Source organism: Physeter macrocephalus, chromosome 3 (genome assembly GCF_002837175.3).
Source record: "Physeter macrocephalus isolate SW-GA chromosome 3, ASM283717v5, whole genome shotgun sequence".
Lineage (NCBI taxonomy): Eukaryota > Metazoa > Chordata > Mammalia > Artiodactyla > Physeteridae > Physeter > Physeter macrocephalus.
This window is the reverse complement of record NC_041216.1, coordinates 23887048-23907012: the sequence shown is the minus strand read 5'-3', so window position 1 is coordinate 23907012 and position 19965 is coordinate 23887048. Positions and strand designations below refer to the sequence as shown.

The 19965-nt window shown below is 51.1% G+C and overlaps 2 protein-coding genes across 11 annotated transcripts in view; one reads left to right on the top strand and one right to left on the bottom strand.

The window, feature by feature from the left end:
* Positions 1 to 16067, top strand: part of FBXO6 (F-box protein 6) — a 16536-nt gene extending 469 nt beyond the window's left edge. For 3 of the 10 annotated variants that reach the window (XM_055083774.1, XM_055083770.1, XM_055083768.1), the window contains exons 2-9: positions 1369 to 1503; positions 2258 to 2375; positions 6650 to 6911; positions 11689 to 11984; positions 13887 to 14013; positions 14494 to 14589; positions 15471 to 15606; positions 15850 to 16067. In XM_055083774.1, the coding sequence (XP_054939749.1) occupies positions 11720 to 11984; positions 13887 to 14013; positions 14494 to 14589; positions 15471 to 15606; positions 15850 to 16023 (798 nt within the window). In that variant the 5' untranslated portion in view covers positions 1369 to 1503; positions 2258 to 2375; positions 6650 to 6911; positions 11689 to 11719 and the 3' untranslated portion in view covers positions 16024 to 16067. Of the gene's footprint in view, positions 1 to 506; positions 1267 to 1368; positions 1504 to 2257; positions 2376 to 6649; positions 6912 to 11688; positions 11985 to 13886; positions 14014 to 14493; positions 14590 to 15470; positions 15607 to 15849 lie in introns of those variants that run through there. The other 7 variants (XM_055083773.1, XM_055083775.1, XM_028487838.1 and 4 more) reach the window with 7 other exon arrangements.
* A 579-nt stretch (positions 16068 to 16646) lies between these two features.
* On the bottom strand, positions 16647 to 19915 carry MAD2L2 (mitotic arrest deficient 2 like 2). Its single transcript, XM_028487840.2, has 6 exons — positions 19762 to 19915; positions 19081 to 19181; positions 18181 to 18275; positions 17785 to 17858; positions 17191 to 17283; positions 16647 to 16949 (listed from the first exon to the last, which is right to left on the bottom strand). Exons 1-6 carry the CDS (start codon positions 19885 to 19887, stop codon positions 16908 to 16910), a joined length of 531 nt encoding a protein of 176 aa, XP_028343641.1. The 5' UTR covers positions 19888 to 19915; the 3' UTR covers positions 16647 to 16907.
* Positions 19916 to 19965: the final 50 nt, after the last annotated feature.

The window sequence follows — 19965 nt, the reverse complement described above, 5'->3', positions numbered from 1 at the left end:
GGTGCCCGGCGCGGGGGGGGGGGGCGCCGGGACGTTACCCGAGCGCGACGACGCTGCCTCCGGCCGGCCGGGAAGCCCGCAGCCGCGGGAGGGGTGCTGGGGGAGCCGCTTCCGGGCGGGGCGGGGCGCGGGGCGGGGCCAGTCTCTAGCGTCTGATAGCTCGGCGCGGAACGCTTCGCTTCCGGGCTTGGCCGTCCCGGAGTATCCTCGGAGTCCGCGGCCACTCCGGCTTAACCTCGCGTGCAGCGCACCGGCCAGGGGACAGTCTAGGAACTCTGGGCACCGTCACGCCCGCAGGGCCTGGGACGGGGGCCTAACTTCCCCAAGCCGCAGTTTCCGTTTTCGGAAATGGGCTTAGTAACAGTGTCTCGCGTGGTTGTAGGGAGGGTCTATGGAGAAAAGGCCGGCGCGTGGCTCTGGGCCTAGTACGTGGGAAGCCCAATCGATGCGAGGTGGCTTCTTAGGGCTGATGTGGACGTTTCCACCTCAAAATGCCCCAGGATGACCTTCACCCCCTCCACCCTTCTGCTTTCAGGCTTTGGGGATGGAGTCTAGTGATGACATGCGACCAGAGCGAAAGACCAGACTTTGGTCGATAGGTCGAGGAGGTGTTTGTGCCTAAGACTCCTCTAACTTGGAGCCCAGGGACTTTTATTTGTCCTAGACAATGCTTTTAGAAGTTGCCAACATTTAAAATTTGACAGATTTCATGTTTTTAAAAAATGTTTAAAATTCCTCCTGAAAAATGGGAAGACCTGGCCGCATGGAGTATTTTTCCATCATAGTATTTTGCACAAGCTACAAGTAGCTTGTTTATCTGTTGTTGTTTTTTTTTCTCTGATAATGGAAAAATACTTCTCCCTGGGCAGGTGCCAGAGTGTGTGCCCAGCCTCATTTTTTTAATGAGATGAAAGCTTTGAGAAGACTGTGAGCTGTGTGAAAATTTAAAAAGGGAAACCTCACTAAAATGGAGTCAGGAAATGAGGAAGAGGAACACTTGATAGTCAGTACAATCCCAACATCAAGAGGCATACTTGGCATACCTGGAGGGAAGTGAGACTACTACTGCTTGCAGGAGGAAAAAATGATTTTCTCCTTGCCTGGCAACAGCTCAGCCAATGAGAGACTGTCACAGCTCAGCCAATGAAAAGCCACTATACTTCCAACTCCCCGTGTCTTCCAATGGGCTTTTTGTTTATAAAAGCCCCACCCAACTTTCCCTTCTCCTCTGTAAAAGAGTCTCTTCTCCTTTGCTTAACAGGACTTGTAAGTGGTTCGCCATAGTTGCATATCCTGCCTTGCAGTTATTTGCTGCTCCCAAATAAACCTGTTTTGCTAGTAAAATAAGTGGCTATTTTATTGTTTTAGGTTAGCATTACACGGAGGTTTCACTGAGATCCAGAGAAGACCCCCCAACAACTCCGAGGCTGGTGAGCAAACAGGTGCTGGTACCCACAGATCCCACAGAACTCACTGCTTTCTCACCAACTTTGCAGTTTGAGGGTAAGTTTTTCTCCTGGATCTGAGCTCCGCTCTTTTTGCGTTTTGAAGCTCTCCAGGTTTTATTTGGGATCTGTTTGAAGCCTTCCTCCTTTTTTGTTAAGGCCGTGTTTGTCTGTGAGTACTTGGTTGGCACTCTGGCCTCACTCTTGAAATCAGGCTGTTCCTATTGAAACTGTGCTGGTATTTGGCCTGTGGGCTCTTTAAGAATGATTCTTTTGCTCTAGAGAAAACCCCCTGAAGAATGGGATCCCAGTTATCTAAATGTTTTGAGGGTGCCCCCCCTTTTCAGGGACCCTGGGCATTTTTATGTTTAAAAACTGCTGTCTCTGCTTATATACATTTTTAACTAAAGGGACCAACTGAAACAGACGTAATTTAGAACATCAATGACCAACATGGGGAACTTCTGAACTCCCCAAACGTCCTTTCTTAAAACTGTGTTAGACAGCCACAGAGCTGCAGCTGTCAAAACTGAATTGGACGCCAATTTTGATTGGTATTTTAAGGCTTCCAAAACGTATCAGGAGTCTAAAATTGCCTCTTTGCAATATACAATTTTTAAAGTAACTGAGGCAAATAAAATATTAAAGAAAGACAAAATGGCTTCTGAGGTCTCTTTCTCCCCTACCCTCTCTTCTTTGTCTCTGGGTGCTGGCAGTCGTCTTGCGCTCAGGCCCATCCCAGGCGCCATCTTCCTTTCCTTCTGCACCTCCCCAGTCGAATTCTCTCGCTGAACTTCCCTTTTTCCCTGCAGCTCTGCTGACTCTCCCTGCTCCATCCTCTGAGCCTATCAGAACCTGCTGCTTAAAGTTAATCTCCTGAGGATTGAAAGAAACCCCAAATTACTTCTGTTGCCTGGACTAAGCCAAATTGTGAGCCATAGTTCAAGAGTTTCCTAAAGTAACTGAGGACCCCCATAGGTTTGCTGAAGATTTTAATACTTGTTCAAACCTACCAGTCTGGTTTCTCAGATTGATATCAGTTAGTCCACGTGCTTGTTGGTGAGGGTCAAGCAAACACTGGATGAAACTAGCCCGTGGGAACATTCTGGAGGGGATTTAGAAGAGCAGTCCCCTAACTTTTGGCAAGAGGCTAGAACACTCATTGAAAACCAACACTGAGCAATTATAGTAGCCTTTCCTAAGCCTGTTGATCAGAACAAAGGTCAGCCTTGCATACAAAAATCTGATGAACCTGTTCATGGCTATTCTAATCGACTTCAGGTTATTTTTAAAGAAAACTCTGGTCTTCCTTCAGATGTTGAGTCCACTAGGGTAACTGTCACCTCCATGTTTATTAATGGGCTGAACCAGGATCTTTTTCTTTTATTTAAAAGAACCAGGATGGAATGGGAAACTGTGTCCACTCTAGATTCATTTGGCAGATCAGCTCACTTGCACCCTAGATGAGTCACCAAAAAGAAAGACCACTAAAATTCTTAATCTTCCACTCCGGCAAATGAAGGTCCCTAAACAAAACCAAAAACCTTCTAATTTCTGCTATTGCAAAAAGCCAGGGCATCGGAAAAAAGACTGCTACAAATTTAAGCATTTCAGGAGTTTTCAGCCCTCTCAGCCTTTCCAGTGTCCTCCTAATGCCCAATGAGGGGGCCCTGAGGAACGGCAGGGGCTCTTCCCAATCCTCCCTGTTAATCAGCTCGAAGAAACACCTCTCCAGATTGGGAAGGAATCTCTCTCTGTCCTTACTGACAGCGGAGCCACACTCTCGGTGTTCAACCCCACTGCAGAGCCCTAATATGGTTCCGATAGTGGGGCTCTCTAATAATCCTCGGCGGGCTCCTGCCTCTGAACCTTTCCCCTTTTGTTTAGGCCCTTTGAGAGATACACACTTTCTCTCCTTAGCTCCTCTCCCTCCATTCACTTATCAGGCCAAGACTTCTTGGAAGAGTATTATGCTGAATTTCTTTCTCCCAAAAGGGGGAAATAATTCTAGAATTTGACAGTAGCCATCAAAATAGCCAACCAGGTAAATTAAGAGACCCTTCAACATCTTTTATTTGTTCTGTTTCTGGCACTGCTGGGGCAGATTCTCGAAACACTGATCATTTGTCCCTATTGAATCAGCTACCACCCTCCTTATAGGCAAAAATCTCCAACTGATATTGGCGAAATTCACAGTGTACCTCCCATCAAGATTCAAATAGATCCCTCTAAACTCTCTTCAGAATTAATCAATACCCTATAGTAAAGAAGCCCTTCATATAGAAGACCCATGATAGAAGATTTCAAGGCTCAGCGCCTCATTATCCCTTGCAGTAGTCCCTGTAATACACCTATTATACCTGTGAGAAAACCCAAGGGCTGAGGATGGAGGTTTATCCAGGACCTCTGAGCAATAAACATTGTTATCTCTCAACACCCAGTTGTTCCTAACCACTGCATGCTACTGACATCCATTCCCACTTGAAGCAAGTTTTTCACTGTGACTGATCAGTGAAATGCAGTGTATTTTTCAACTTATTCTAGTTGATAAGGCTAGCCAATATCTTTTTGCCTTCACCTGGGACGGACAACAATATACTCATATAGTAGTGACCCAGAAAAGTCCTTCTTACTTTTCACAAATCTTGAAAGCTGATTTGGATGATGTAAAGTTTTCTGCAGGTTCTACTTTGTTACATCATATAGATGATTTGTACCTATGCTGTCCTTCTCAAACCTCCTCACAGGAAGACAGCATCCACCCGCTAAAATTTTTGGCCTTAAAGGGACAAAAAGTCTCCAAAGACAAATGGCACTTTGCTCAAACTCAGGTTCAGTATTTAGAGCACGTGATCTCAGAACAGGGACTACTGGATCTAGATAGACTCCGTGACATCCTGAACTGCCCAGAATCAAAAACTAAGCTCCTAAGGTTTTCTTGGGCTATCTGGCTACTGTTGAAATTGGATCCCAATTTTCTCTCTTCTGGCTCAGCCCCTACATGCTTTATTAAAAACCAGCAAATATGACCCCATTAATTGGGGAGATCAAGATGACACATCCTTTGAAGCCTTAAAGAAAAGCTTAATGAGACCACCTGCCCTTGGGCATTCTAATTACCAGCTTCCCTTTTCCCTCTTTGTATGTGAGAAGGCAGGGAATGTCCTCAGAGCCCCCAAACAGGGGGGCCATCAACGACCTGTAGGGTATTGTAGCCAACAGCTGGACCCTGTGGCACAGGGATATCCCCCTTGCTTCAAAGCCATTCCTGCTACTGCCCTCTGGTTAAGGCGCCCGAAGAGACAATCATGGGATCCCCTTTCACCATCTTTGTACCCCATGGTGTGGAAGCCCTCCTAAATTCTCATCCACTCAACCCTTTTCAGTCAGTTGCCTCACCTCTTATGAAATCCTTTGGCTAACTGCTCCTCACATAGCTCTTTCACATTGTACTAACCTCAGCCCTGCTACTCTTCTCCCCTCCTTCACTGACGAAACCCCTCTCCACTGCCTGACCCTTACTGGTCACCCTTTGACTCCGTGTAATAATTTAGAGGAGACTCCTCTAACCAATGCAGATTTTTCATGGTTTACTGATGGTTCTTATTTAAAGGGAGAAAGTGGTAAATATCGTGCTGGGTATGCCATTGCAGCTCCTTCTGATATTGTTGAAGCAACGCCTTTACCTATGGCTTAATTATGCAACAGGCTGAATTATATGCCCTCACTGAGATTTGTACTTTAGCCAAGGGCAAAACTGCAAACATGTATGCTGATAGTCAGTATTCCTTCGGAGCAACCCATGACTTTGGAATAACATGGAAACAACAAGGTTTCCCTACCTCTAATGGGGAAAAGATTAAGAATGGCTCTTATATCCAAAATCAGTTAGGTGCTGTACTCTTGCCAGCTGCCTTGCCTATTATTAAGATCCCTGGGAATTCCAAGCTTGAGTCCCTAAAGGCTGAAAGGAACCACCTTGCTGATATTTCTGCCCAAAATGCTGCTCTCGAAGGAACCAATGACCAAACCTCTGGTATGATCCAAAAGGATGCTCCCCAAGATAACAATCTAGAAATGCCCAATGCCCCAGAAAAGGAAAAACAGTATTGGGGATCTAGGAACTGCTGGTTCAATAGAAAGAGAAGACTCTGGTTTGGGCCAAATAACAAACTGGTCCTACCAGAAATTCTGATTCCCACACCTCACCACTGTACATGCATTGATTGAACTCTTGGTCCAGTGACAAAATGATAGCATTCATGAATGAATGTTGGTGGGGAAATAGTAATAAGGCCACAAAAAGTACCTACCTTCTTGTCCCACCTGTCCAAAATACAATCCACGGAAACCTGTTTGCACAGCTCCCAGGCACTTTGAATTGCCTAATGGGCCGTTCAAAGTTTGGTAGATGTAGAGGGGAAAGGGGGGGAGGGATAAATCAGTAGATTGGGACTGACATATATAAACTACTCTGTATAAAATAGATAACTAATACGGACCTATTGTATAGCACAGGGAACTCCACTCGACACTCTGTAATGACCTGTATGAGAAAGAATCTAAAAAAGAGTGGATATACATATATGTATAATTGATTCACTTTGCTGTACACCTGATACTAACACAACATTGTAAATCAACTATATTCCAATTTAAAAAAAAGTTTGGTAGATGGATTTCACATAGCTGTCCCCATCTCATGGATATAAATATATTTTATTACATGGTCTGTATGTTTTCTCATTGGATTGAAGCCCTCCCTTGCAGAGAGGCCACTGCTTCTTCTGTGGCTACAATTTTGATAGAAAAGATTATCCCTACCTGGGGAACCCCTCTTGAACTTCACAGTGATCAAGAAACCCATTTTACTGGTCAGGTGCTTCGACAAGTTTGTGCTCTTTAACTGGTTTTACAACATTTTCACTGTACTTACTATCCTCAATCCTCAGAGTTAGTGGAACGTACTAATGGCACTATTAAGACCTAGTGAGCAAAATTCATAGAGACCCTCCCCCAAAAAAGCATTGCCATTGGTCCTTCTAAATCTCAAATCCACCCCTTTCAGAACTCAAACTCTCACCCTTTGAGGTGGTCACAGGACACCCAATGTTCCTTGCCCCGCCCACTTTTGACCCACAGCTGATGAAAGGAGATACATTTCAATATTGTAAAGGCCTAATTGCTTCTATTAAAAATAACAGTGCTTGGTAGAGCAATCTTCTTCATAGTGCGCTCTTGGGAGACGAAGACCTTAAGCATCACACCTTTCAACCTGGAGATTTCATGTACTGGAAAAGACACCTCGGGAAGGACTCTCTTCAACCTCACTGGAAAGGCCCCATCAGGTACTGCTAACCTACCCTGTGCCTCCAAACTTCAGAGAACAGACTCTTGGATTCATGTGACACATCTAAGAAAGCACCAGACCCTAACTGGACCTGCACACCATCTGGTGACCTGAAGGTAAAGATTTCCTGGATTTGAAGCAGATGACATCTGATGAGACAGCTTGCCCAAGATGTCTAGACAAGGCCTGTTAGAAGGTTTAGAATTCACAGAAGTGTCTTTCTTTCATCTAGACTATAAAACTGACTCTGGATTCTTATCCAACTTCAGTTTCTTGAATTTTCAACCTACAGTCTATATCATTGATAAAACATCTGATTCCAAACAGTTTCTTTTGAGATAACAATACTGTTTAATTACTTCATGTTTATTCCTACACTGTGTCATTCCAAAATTCTTTTTTTTAATTTAATTTTTTTTATACAGGAGGTTCTTATTAGTTATCTATTTTATACATATTAGTTTATATATGTCAATCCCAAACTCCCAATTCATCCCACCACCACCACCACCACCCCCTGCTTTCCCCCCTTGGTGTCCATACATTTGTTCTCTACATCTGTGTCACTATCTCTGCCTTGCAAGCTGGTTCATCTGTACTGTTTTTCTAGATCCACATATATGTGTTAATATATGATATTTGTTTGTCTCTTTCTGACTTACTTCACTGTGTGTGAGTCTCTAGGTCCATCCACGTCTCTACAAATAACCCAATTTCGTTCCTTTTTATAGCTGAGTAATATTCCATTGTATATATGTACCACATCTTCTTTACAACATTCTTGTTTAATTCCTTCAGTTTTGAGTGTGCCCTTGCTGTATTCACTACTCTAAGATACAGACTTTTGGATGGGAAATTCCTGAGAGATCTCCCTCCTACCCCTCCTTGTTACTCAAATGTGACCACAATAGGTTTCCAATCTCTGCACTTTCCCTCTGACATGGGACAGGACACCCAGAAAAGATCCTTCCTGCCATCAAGGGACAAAAGGCCACTGAATGCTGAATAAAAAAAAACAGACAAAAACCCTGACTCTTGTTGATCAGTGATGCTTTTGGAGAAAGATCTTGGTCAAAAGGGGGAAATGTGAAAATTAATGAAGGGAAACCTCACTAAAATGGAGTTGGGAGGCCAGAAGGGGGAGTACTTGACAGTCAATACAGGACGAATCAATACAGATCTCTGGCAGGAAGTAACACTACTAGTGCCAGCAGGAGGAAGAAGATTTTCTCCTTTCCTAGCAACAGCTTAGCTAATGGTAGACTGTCACAACTCAGCCATTGAAAAGTCATTATATTTGGAACTCCCAGTTTCCTCCAGCAGACTTTTTGTTTATAACAGTCCCTCCCAACTTCCCCATCTCTTCTAGAAAAGAATTCCCTCTGCTTTGCTTAACAGGACTTACAAGTGGTTCACCAGTTGCATGTCCCAAATTTCAATTCTTTGCTGCTCCCAAATAAATCTGTTTTGCTGGTAAAATATCTGGCTGTTTTATTGTTTTAAGTTAACAACTGCTTCTTTGGCCAAGTCGCAATGAAAAATGAAAAGTCTCCCCAGCGTCCCTACATGGCCCAGGAGAATATTCCCTTCCCCACCCATAAGCAGATAAGGCCCATCTGCTCCAGCCATCTTGAGTGACAGTGGCTACAGGCCCACTCCCACCCACCTGAGGGAATCCCCTTAGACAGCTGGATAACCAGGATCCCCCCCCAGGCAAGATTCAGGCCAAGGTGGTGGCACTGTAATTTTCCCAAAACCCTGTGCAATTCAGATGTAGAGGGAGGAATGTGTTGTTGGGGGCCGGTACCTCTGCAACTACTGGAGGGTTGTTTTGCTCTAAGGCTAGGAGTGTGGTTAATGATGCTGTGGAGCACTTCTCAACCAGCCCTGTGCTAAATGCTTTACTTGTACTAACTCAGTCCTCCCAGCCCTTCTGAGGTCGGGACAGTTACCACCTTTTCTGGGGGGGACTGCCTTCCCAGCTAGTCACTCCAGGCCAGGATTCAAACCCAAGCAATCTTGCTTCTTCACCTTCAACGTGCTTTTCCGTTTCTGGGCATTTCAGAGTGGCCTGATGCCCGACCCAGAACTGTGGGGGGAGCCTCCTCATTGGGATGTTTTATCACAGCTAAAGTGGGCAATTTGGGGAGAGAAAGTTTGTTTCTCAGCCCATCACTTAAGTTGTGAGCTAGGTCTGTGGATGTGATAAAGATTTTATGTTCTTTTTTATATATATACATATTCTTTCCCTCACACTTTTTTTTATTATTATATTTTTATTTTTGGCTGCATTGGGTCTTTGTTGCTGTGTGTGAACTTTCTCTAGTTGCAGCGAGCGGGGGCTACTTTTCCTTGTGGTGTGTGGGCTTATTGCGGTGGCTTCTCTTGTTGTGGAGATCGGGCTCTAGGCGTGCAGGCTTCAGTAGTTGTCGTTCCTTTTTATAGCTGAGTAATATTCCATTGTATATATGTACCACATCTTCTTTACAACATTCTTGTTTAATTCCTTCAGTTTTGAGTGTGCCCTTGCTGTATTCACTACTCTAAGATACAGACTTTTGGATGGGAAATTCCTGAGAGATCTCCCTCCTACCCCTCCTTGTTACTCAAATGTGACCACAATAGGTTTCCAATCTCTGCACTTTCCCTCTGACATGGGACAGGACACCCAGAAAAGATCCTTCCTGCCATCAAGGGACAAAAGGCCACTGAATGCTGAATAAAAAAAAACAGACAAAAACCCTGACTCTTGTTGATCAGTGATGCTTTTGGAGAAAGATCTTGGTCAAAAGGGGGAAATGTGAAAATTAATGAAGGGAAACCTCACTAAAATGGAGTTGGGAGGCCAGAAGGGGGAGTACTTGACAGTCAATACAGGACGAATCAATACAGATCTCTGGCAGGAAGTAACACTACTAGTGCCAGCAGGAGGAAGAAGATTTTCTCCTTTCCTAGCAACAGCTTAGCTAATGGTAGACTGTCACAACTCAGCCATTGAAAAGTCATTATATTTGGAACTCCCAGTTTCCTCCAGCAGACTTTTTGTTTATAACAGTCCCTCCCAACTTCCCCATCTCTTCTAGAAAAGAATTCCCTCTGCTTTGCTTAACAGGACTTACAAGTGGTTCACCAGTTGCATGTCCCAAATTTCAATTCTTTGCTGCTCCCAAATAAATCTGTTTTGCTGGTAAAATATCTGGCTGTTTTATTGTTTTAAGTTAACAACTGCTTCTTTGGCCAAGTCGCAATGAAAAATGAAAAGTCTCCCCAGCGTCCCTACATGGCCCAGGAGAATATTCCCTTCCCCACCCATAAGCAGATAAGGCCCATCTGCTCCAGCCATCTTGAGTGACAGTGGCTACAGGCCCACTCCCACCCACCTGAGGGAATCCCCTTAGACAGCTGGATAACCAGGATCCCCCCCCAGGCAAGATTCAGGCCAAGGTGGTGGCACTGTAATTTTCCCAAAACCCTGTGCAATTCAGATGTAGAGGGAGGAATGTGTTGTTGGGGGCCGGTACCTCTGCAACTACTGGAGGGTTGTTTTGCTCTAAGGCTAGGAGTGTGGTTAATGATGCTGTGGAGCACTTCTCAACCAGCCCTGTGCTAAATGCTTTACTTGTACTAACTCAGTCCTCCCAGCCCTTCTGAGGTCGGGACAGTTACCACCTTTTCTGGGGGGGACTGCCTTCCCAGCTAGTCACTCCAGGCCAGGATTCAAACCCAAGCAATCTTGCTTCTTCACCTTCAACGTGCTTTTCCGTTTCTGGGCATTTCAGAGTGGCCTGATGCCCGACCCAGAACTGTGGGGGGAGCCTCCTCATTGGGATGTTTTATCACAGCTAAAGTGGGCAATTTGGGGAGAGAAAGTTTGTTTCTCAGCCCATCACTTAAGTTGTGAGCTAGGTCTGTGGATGTGATAAAGATTTTATGTTCTTTTTTATATATATACATATTCTTTCCCTCACACTTTTTTTTATTATTATATTTTTATTTTTGGCTGCATTGGGTCTTTGTTGCTGTGTGTGAACTTTCTCTAGTTGCAGCGAGCGGGGGCTACTTTTCCTTGTGGTGTGTGGGCTTATTGCGGTGGCTTCTCTTGTTGTGGAGATCGGGCTCTAGGCGTGCAGGCTTCAGTAGTTGTGGCGCACAGGCTTAGTTGCCCCACGGCATGTGGGATTTTCCTGGACCAGGGATCAAACCCGTGTCCCCTGCATTGTCAGGCGGATTCTTAACCACTGTGCCACTGGGAAGTCCCAAGATTTTATGTTCTAACGGTGAATTCATAGTATTAAAATAACATCACTGAAAGCCTTTGCAGAGCTTACAGACAACAGCATGGCCTTGGCAAAATCTTACGGCTCTCCAGGCCCACCAACTGAAAATTAAGCAATTAATTTTTTTTAAATTAATTAATTTATTTTTGCTGTGTTGGGTCTTCGTTTCTGTGCGAGAGCTTTCTCTAGTTGGGGCAAGCGGGGCCCTCTCACTGTCGCGGCCTCTCCTGTTGCGGAGCACAGGCTCCAGACGCGCAGGCTCAGTAGTTGTGGCTCACGGCCTAGTTGCTCCGCGGCATGTGGGATCTTCCCAGAGCAGGGCTCGAACCCGTGTCCCCTGCATTAGCAGGCAGATTCTCAACCACTGCGCCACCAGGGAAGCCCCCAGCAATTAATTTTTTAATGGGGGGTGGGGCCTCTTAAAAAATTAGTCCCTGAAGACTTTATCAATATTTTTATTGCACTCTTTCAAATGTGCATAACATGTGGCCACTCTGTATTTTGAGGGTCTACCATGTACTGGAAAGGGGCTCCGATGTTCCCTGGCCCAGGTCCTTGGGGATCTAAGGGGTCCACCTCCTTGGTCAGAGCTCATGACCACCTTTGCTCCCCACAGGCCTGTGCGTGCATCTCACCCCACCACGGCCATGGCCCTGGTCAGCATCAACCAGCTGCCCGAGAGCATCCTGCTGGAGGTGTTCACGCACCTGCCCGCCCGCCAGCTGCTGCTGCGTTGCCGCCCGGTCTGCAGCCTCTGGCGCGACCTCATCGACCTCGTGACCCTCTGGAAGCGCAAATGCCTGCGTGAGGGCTACGTCACTGAGGACCGGGACCAGTGCGTGGCTGACTGGAAGGTCTTCTACTTTCTGTGCAGCCTCCGCAGGAACCTCCTGCGCAACCCGTGTGCCGAAGGTGGGCCGGGGTCTGCTGCTGGGCTGGTTCCGTCCCTTTCCTGAACCTCAGGGCCTTTGTACTTGCTGTTCCCACACTACCTGGAATGTTCTCTCATCACCACCACCCCCCAACACCTGTCATGCTCCCTTGGTCCCTCTCCTCATTCTTCAGGTCTCAGTTCAGAGATGTGCTCTGATCCCCATCTGAAAACAGTGCTCCCCACATCTGTCACATCGCCCCATTTCCTTCCTTTGTAGCACTGGTCATACCCTATAATAACTGAATCTTTTTTTTTTTTTTTTCTCTCTGCCACAAATTTCAAGTTCCTGGGGCCTGACAGATCTTGCCACTCTGCACCCTGTGTCCACATAGCATGTGCTCAGGAAACGTTTGTTGAATGAATAAACACACTGCAGACCCCCTCCCCTTTAGTTCAGTCCGTGCTGCCTACCGTTGAGGGAGGGCTTCCTGTGTGCCAGGCACTAGTCTGAGGTCTTAGAAATGTCATTATCCTCCCTTCACCCCATGATAAAGAGGAAGAAAATGAGGAATTTGAGAGGTAACTACGATCACACGGTTTGAGGCTCCTATTTTGCTTATGCTCTCTTATATACTTGCCAGGCTTCTTTTTTTTCTTCATTTAGTACCAGGCATCATGCTTCCTGTTCGGGTATAGCAGCAATTGATTAAGAGGCATAGTTTGTACACTTAGAATCCCTTCCTCTCTTTATCCTCATGAAGATCCCGAGAGTTAGCCAAATAAGAAGGGTTTGGCTCCATTTTATAGATGGGGAGCATGAGGCCCCCCAGATGAGTGTCTTGCTCAAAGATCTAGAACTGCCCGGCTTCTGGGGTCCAGTCCTGACTGCCGAAGGCCCTTAGGCCCCTCTTAGAGGTCCCATAGACAGTGCCCCAGACACTCAGTCTCCTGGCCTGTCCCAAATTCTGCTCAGAAGCTGCCCAGCTGGGCCGGGCCACCAGCTCAGCTCACACAGCCCTGCAGAGCCGGCCACCCAGCCTTGCTCAGCTCTCCCCCTGGGCCTGCCCTGGGCACTGGCCCGCTCTGGATTTCTGAATTCCTCTTCTGGTTCTCTACTGGGGGTGCTCCCGGGGCACCTGGGGAATCGATGTGGGCTCCTAGTAGAGGGAGCAAAGGAACAATTTGGAAAAGCTCTCCTGGTGATTGTTCTGGAAAGCCTGGGTAGAGAAGCACTGTTTCCTGAGGTCCTCTCAGCTCAGTCTGAAGGGGGAGATGGGAGGGACAGCCTTACGCCTACAAACCTGCCCAGGCAACCTGGTGGGGACCCTTCCACCAATACGGGGTTACTACACGCCACTAACCCAGAGGATGCCCAGCCTCCCAGTCCTCCCTCCTGCCCTGGGCAGAGGGGGTCCACGTGGGCACAGTAGGTTGCCACGACCCACCAGCAAAGCCCCTCAGATCTCAGTTACATAGTTAACCTCCTGGACGTCGACGTCAGGGGAATGCCAGTCATCTAGTAAGTGGTCTGAGTTGGGACAAATTCACATTAGCCATTAAGAACAGAATTACCCACACAGGCCCTTCATAATTTAATGGTTCGAGAACTGAAACTCGGGTATTTCCAGAGCCGCTGGGCAACGTGGAAGTGAGGAAAGGTTCTGTTAGAATTTCTGGTCATACTCTTCTTCTTCTTTTCCAGCTTCACGGTAGGAGTTGAGCTGCTCAGGGACAAAGTGGGAGGCAGAGGGCCCAGATCAGAATTGATGTGCTGGGCACAGGTGGCAACGTGGTGGTGGGGCTTTGTAGGGCGGCTCCAAGGTGCCGTGGGGTGCATGCCTTGACACCTGAGCCTTACCCGCTCCCTCCCAGGACCAGGTGGAGAGGGCCAGGCTGAACATTCACCCAGAGGGTCTCACTGCAGCTTCTGTTTTTCCTAGAGGATATGAGATCCTGGAAAATCGACTCCAACGGAGGGGACCAGTGGAAGGTGGAGAGCCTCCCCGGGGCGCATGGCACAGACTTCCCTGACCCCAAAGTCAAGAAGTACTTTGCCACGTCCTATGAGTAAGACGAACTGAACTGAGAAGCTATGTGGAGGGAAGAGGGTCCGGACAACCTTTTGCCAAATCCCAGGCCTAAGTGAGGGCCTGTGTGTGAAGCTCCAGAAAGGGGGTTCCAAAGCCAGCTCAGCATCTACCGCTTCCTGGGGCAGGAGGCAACTCAGTGGCGGGGTTAATAGGCAGTGGGGGAGGCGAGCAGTTTGAGGAGGCTGGGAGCCCGTCAGGTGGTTGGGGTAAGTCAGGGGTGGTACAGGCTGCGCCCAGTCGAGGGGCCTGAGCTCATGGAGGCGCCCTCCTTGGGTGCCCGGGACACTGGGCCCAAGGACGGATGAAGGCCACCCAGGCACGAGCGGGTCAAACTCCCTGCACGTCCCCCGCGGGCCTGCACGGAGGCAGGAGCCAGAGTCCTGTCCCGCAGCCCCCGCGCCACCTCCCTGGGTCCGGGCCACGCCTGGGAACGCACGCCTCGCCTTCTGCTCCGCAGGATGTGTCTCAAGTCCCAGATGATAGACCTCAAAGCCGAGGGCTACTGGGAGGAGCTACTGGACAAGTTCCGGCCGGACATCGTGGTTAAGGACTGGTGGGTGGGGCCCACACCCGAGTCCCACACTCTGCGTCCCGCCCTCTGCTCCCGAGAGCCCCTCTCGGGAGTGCCCGCTGAGCCCGGCGGAGTCCTGGGGCAAGGGCTGCCCCCTCCCTACCGACAGGCCCAGCGCTTACTCAACACTGTCCCCCGCCCCAACCCTGCATCAGCAGATGTTAACCCCAGTTTACAGATGGGGCGACTGAGGCCTACAGATGAGTTGTCACTAACAGGCGCTGGAGCAAGAGACACCAGGACCCAGCCTCCCTGGACCCCGCAGATGCTCACATGCCTGTCTGCCTCCCCTACCCCTTTCACTGTTCATCCCACGACTCTATCCCAAGCCCCTACTGTGTGCCCAGACTTTGTCTGGCCTGGCCCAGGGCAGAAGCAGGACCCTAGTGCCAGCCAGGCCCCAGGGCCGCCACTCTGACGGTGGGGGGTTGGGGCTTGAGAGGTGTGCAGGGCTGCAGTAGGGCTGACCAGAGGGTGAGCTCTGTGCAGCCCCCGTCACACAGGCCACCCCTCCCGAACCTCCGTTGTAATGTACAGGCGGCGACACAGATCCGACAGCCCAGGACTTTATCTCTGTAGAGAGCCTTTTGCGTTTTATGGTGACATCTTCACTGGAACACCCAGAGGGGTTGCCCCTTTTTCTCCGGTGGGATTATTGAGGCCCATCGCAGACAGACTGCGTACCCCAGGGGCACAGGGGGCCACAGGGAGCACTGAAGCCAGCTGGGCCTCACGGGCAGGGCAGGGAGATGAAACTCGGGGCTCCGACCTGTGGGCCTGCTGCCTGCCTGCCTCCAGAGATGGTGGCCTCCAGGGCCACCTCTGTATTGGGGTGCACAGTCCCAAGCCCTCCGCTCCCCCAGGTTCGCCGCCAGAGCAGACTGTGGCTGCACCTACCACATCCGAGTACAGCTGGCCTCGGCCAACTACATCGTCCTGGCCTCCTTCGAGCCCCCGCCCATGACCGTCCATCAGTGGAACGATGCCAGGTGGACAGAGGTGAGGCCTCACCTGCTTACCCCTCGCCACCCACTTCTCCCGAGGCCAGGATGGCAGGAAACACGGGGCAGCCCCAAGGGCCCAGGACGCACCAGTCCTCTGTCTGGAGTTCCTGCCTTCTGGCCGGAGGCTCTCCCCTGCAGGACCTGACTCCAGCTGTCCCCTCTCCAGCTCAGTGGTCATCTGTCTCGTCCCCTCTTCAGTCCTGGTGGTCACCTCCTTTCCCCCCCCCCCCCCCCCCAGGTCTCCCACACCTTTTCGGATTACCCTCCAGGTGTCCGCCACATCCTCTTCCAGCACGGGGGCAAGGACACTCAGTTCTGGGCAGGCTGGTACGGTCCCCGCGTCACCAACAGCAGCATCGTCATCAGCCACAGCATGACCAGGAGCCCGGCCCCCTGCGTGGCTCAGCCCTAGACCATGCAGGGGCCAGAGGAGGTGACCCACCTGCCCTCCCCCGCCACCCCTCTTCAGTCCTGGGGGTCCCCCCTTTCCCCCCCCCCCCCCCCCAGGTCTCCCACACCTTTTCGGATTACCCTCCAGGTGTCCGCCACATCCTCTTCCAGCACGGGGGCAAGGACACTCAGTTCTGGGCAGGCTGGTACGGTCCCCGCGTCACCAACAGCAGCATCGTCATCAGCCACAGCATGACCAGGAGCCCGGCCCCCTGCGTGGCTCAGCCCTAGACCATGCAGGGGCCAGAGGAGGTGACCCACCTGCCCTCCCCCGCCACCCCACAGGCCCTGACAGTCTGTCCTCTGACAGCCATTCATCCGTCCTGTCTGGGCCAGCCGAGTGCCAAAGGTCCCCTCCAGGCAAGGCATGAGCCTGTAGGGGGCAGCGAGGCCCCCCGCCCCAGTTCCCACCTGGGGCAAACCCACCAGTCTGTGAACTTAACTGTCACGTAGCTCTGACATTTTGTTGTAATAAACGTTTTCAGTACAGCCAGCCTGGGGCCGGGTCTAGGGGTCGGGGTACAAGGTCCTCGGCACTTTGGTAGAGAAGCAGCCTCCCTCCCCTCCAGGTAGTGACAGCCCAGCTCAGCCCTGGGGGCTCTTTATTGAAACAACTCACAGCACAGTATTTGAGGCAGCGTTGGCCAGCCGAGTCCCGGGAGGCTGAGAAATTGAGGTCCCAGCACCCTTCCCTGCCCTCCTGGGGAGGATTCCTCCCGGCTGGAGGGTGGGTGGTCCATACATAGAGGCAATAAGAGCACTTGGAATCAGTGACCCTGCAGCACTGCGCTAGGCTGGGCCCCCGAAGTCCGACAGTTGTGGCATCCACGGTGGGCGGGCACACCCTCAGCTGCTTTTATGAGCTCGCTCTTCCACGTAGAGCTGCATCTAACGGACAGGAACGAACGCCATGGTCAGGTGGATAGCCAGGGCAGCTACTCTGGAGAACCCATGGCGTCTCCGACAAGGGTGGGCTGTGTGGCCCCAGCCGGGGGTTAAGGGAAAGAGGGAGTTGGGAGCCTAAAGCCAGGCATGCCCTGGTCATCTCCCGCGAGCCCTGATCCACAGGCCGCCTGACAAGGCCTCAGCACACCCTAAATAAAGCACACTCGGGCCCCAAGCAGCTTACCTTTAAGATGTCTGATGTCATGGTTTTCAGGGGTATCAGCCGGGGGTCGTGCATGTGGACGTCCTGCTCGTCTGCCAGGATCCAGGGGAAGTCCTAGGGAGGGGCCAAGGGAAGGGTGGCAGGGGGCTGGTCCATGACCCGCCCTCACTTTGCTACCCTCTCCCCTTCCAGAGCTGGCATCCTCAGACTTCGGGGAGCCTCAGAATCACCAGGGAATCGCTGGCCGTGCAGGTTCCCAGGTTCCCCCACCGCAGAGAGGCTGAGTCTGTAGATCTGAGCTGGGCTGGGAGCCCCAGTGATTTAACAAGCCCCAAACACCAGTTCTGAAACTGGATCAAGGATCCCCTCCCCTGAGAACCCCCAATGAGCTGGTGGTGGCTCTCCCTGCTCTCAGCGCCAAGTGCCCAGGTGGGGCGATGACAAGCAGGTGGCCACAGAGCTAGCGCACCGTGAGAGCCTACCGATGCCAGGTGCTGCCGTCAGAAGTGTAATGAATGCCCTGCCGTAGGCAACGCCCTCGCTCTCGTGGAACTCTGGTTTTCAGAGCCTCCCAGAGGTCTCCCTGCCCACCCTCCCACACCAGCCTCATCTCACCTTGATGACCTGGATCTTCTCCATGTTGCGAGTGGCGGCTTCTCTCGTGTGCACTAAGACTGTGAAGGTACAGCCTAAAGAGGCCAGAGTTTGGTCAAGCCTGGGCCACCCCATGCCTGCCGCGTGGCACAGCCTCTTCCCACCTCCCTAGCTGGCTCAGCAGCCCCGCAAAGCAGAGTGTAAACCCAGTGCCCAGACAAGTCAGTCAACAGGGAGACTAAAGCCCAGGTGGAGTCCCTCAGGGAAGCTTCCTGGAGGAGGTGGGCTTCCAGAAGAGTTCCAAAAGGCAGGAAGGAAGAGAGGAGGCTTGCTGCAGCCAAGTAGGGACCTGAGGACACAGACCAACACAGGTAGCCATGGAAATGCCCAGGGGAGAGGGGGTGGGAGTGAGCACACCTGGGGGGTTGTGGTCCAGGACAGCATCACATACACTGATCTTCAGGATGAAGGCTCGGAGCAGCTGCTCCACGTGAGACAGCAGGGAGTCTGAGCTGGGAAGCAGAGAAGAGGAGGGTCTCCCAGCACATGGGGGTCCCCCTCCCACCAGCAGGCAAGCAACCCTGGAAGCAGCCCTGGGGGTGCAGAGTCCCCCTAGTGCTTCTGAGTGTATCGACTTCTGAGGCCCCGGCTACCTGTCTCTACACAGTTGACATCATCTGGGGAGTTTGAAACCAAAGCCGAGTCCCATCTCAGGCTAATTAAGTCAGAATGTGGCGGGGAAGGGGCACAGGGAACCCCAGTAGGTGGTTCTAATGTGCAGCCCAGTCTGAGAGCCGGGACACCAAGCCGGGATGGGACAGGGCTTGCCCGAGGCCACATAGCAAGTGGGGACAGATTCTAGTGCCCTGACCTCACCACACGAAGCTGGCAGCTGACCAGCCCAACACACCCATCCAAGGTCAACTTCTAGTTGACGAGGGACTGGATGGATGCTTGACTGGGAAGTCAGGAAACTGGGTCTGTGTCCTGGCTCTGGGTGACCAGGTCAAGATCATCTCTCGGGACCCTGGTTTCTCCATCTATAAAATGAGGTTGGGACTAGCCATTCACCAACGTTGTGATTTTCTAGGTGTGATACTGGAGGGTCTCCGTGTAACCTGTGTGATGTCCACAGAGACCACTGGGCGGCGGGCTGTGACTCGGACGCTAACAGGCCTCGTTAGGTCAGCACACCTTGCCTGTCTCCTCTCAGGCCTTTGGCAAGGCATTCAGGGGCTGCCTTAAAGGGGTGAGGGTGGCGGTATTACTAGGGACCTCACACCAGCGAGCGTGTGGATGGGGAGCGAGGCAGCGCACCTGATGGACAGCAGCGGAGGCTGGGTGATTTCAAAGACGAATTTCTCCACTGGGCGGTGCTCTTTGTCCAAGATGACGACCACCACTTTCTCCACGTCATTCTGCGAGGACAGGAACCCCCTGTTCCAGAACTGGACACCCGCCTCCCCCTTACCCCACCCACCAGCCCCTGCCCAGGGAAGAATGGGAAAGGTACACTCACAGCCCTGTTCAGCTTCTAGGCCCAGAGTCCCTGAGAGCCCAGAAAGAGGTTTGAGGAGTTGAAGTAGGCGCCCCTAGACATGAGTGGTACCCGCGGAGAGGAGAGGATGCCTGGGCCCCGCAGGGGTACCAGGGTGTCACAGGGAGCAGAACAAGGTAGAATAAGGAAGCCCTGAGGGGCCAAGCTCAGACAGAACTTGGGGGCAGAGGGGGAGAAAAGAACAGGTGAGAAAGACCCAAAACCCTCTGGGCAGGCCCCAGTCAGCCAACTCCACTAACCAGGGCTCCCGGGCCCAGCACGCCCTGAATGTGCCCACATGCCCTGGGGCCTGTCCCTGGGCAGGGGTGGTCTCCAGAGTGCAGGGAACAGACTTCTGGGTGTTAAGAGTCATGAGGACCCGGCATGGTCCCAGCATCACCCCACCCTGGAGCACGGAGGAGCACTGGGGGTGGGGTGGGCTAGGGGCCTGGTGCCCTCACCTTCTCCAGAAGCGGCTTGACGCAGTGCAACGTGTCCTGGATATACTGGTTCAGCTCCGGGTGACAGGACATCTGCACACAACCCCATGATGGTTGGTGAGGCTGCAGCACTGATGGGGGAGCCATCGGAGACCCCCTCCAGCAGCCCAGGGGCCTGTCTGCCTTCGGAGAGAGGCGCAGCAGTTCCCTAGGGCTCCCCACCCA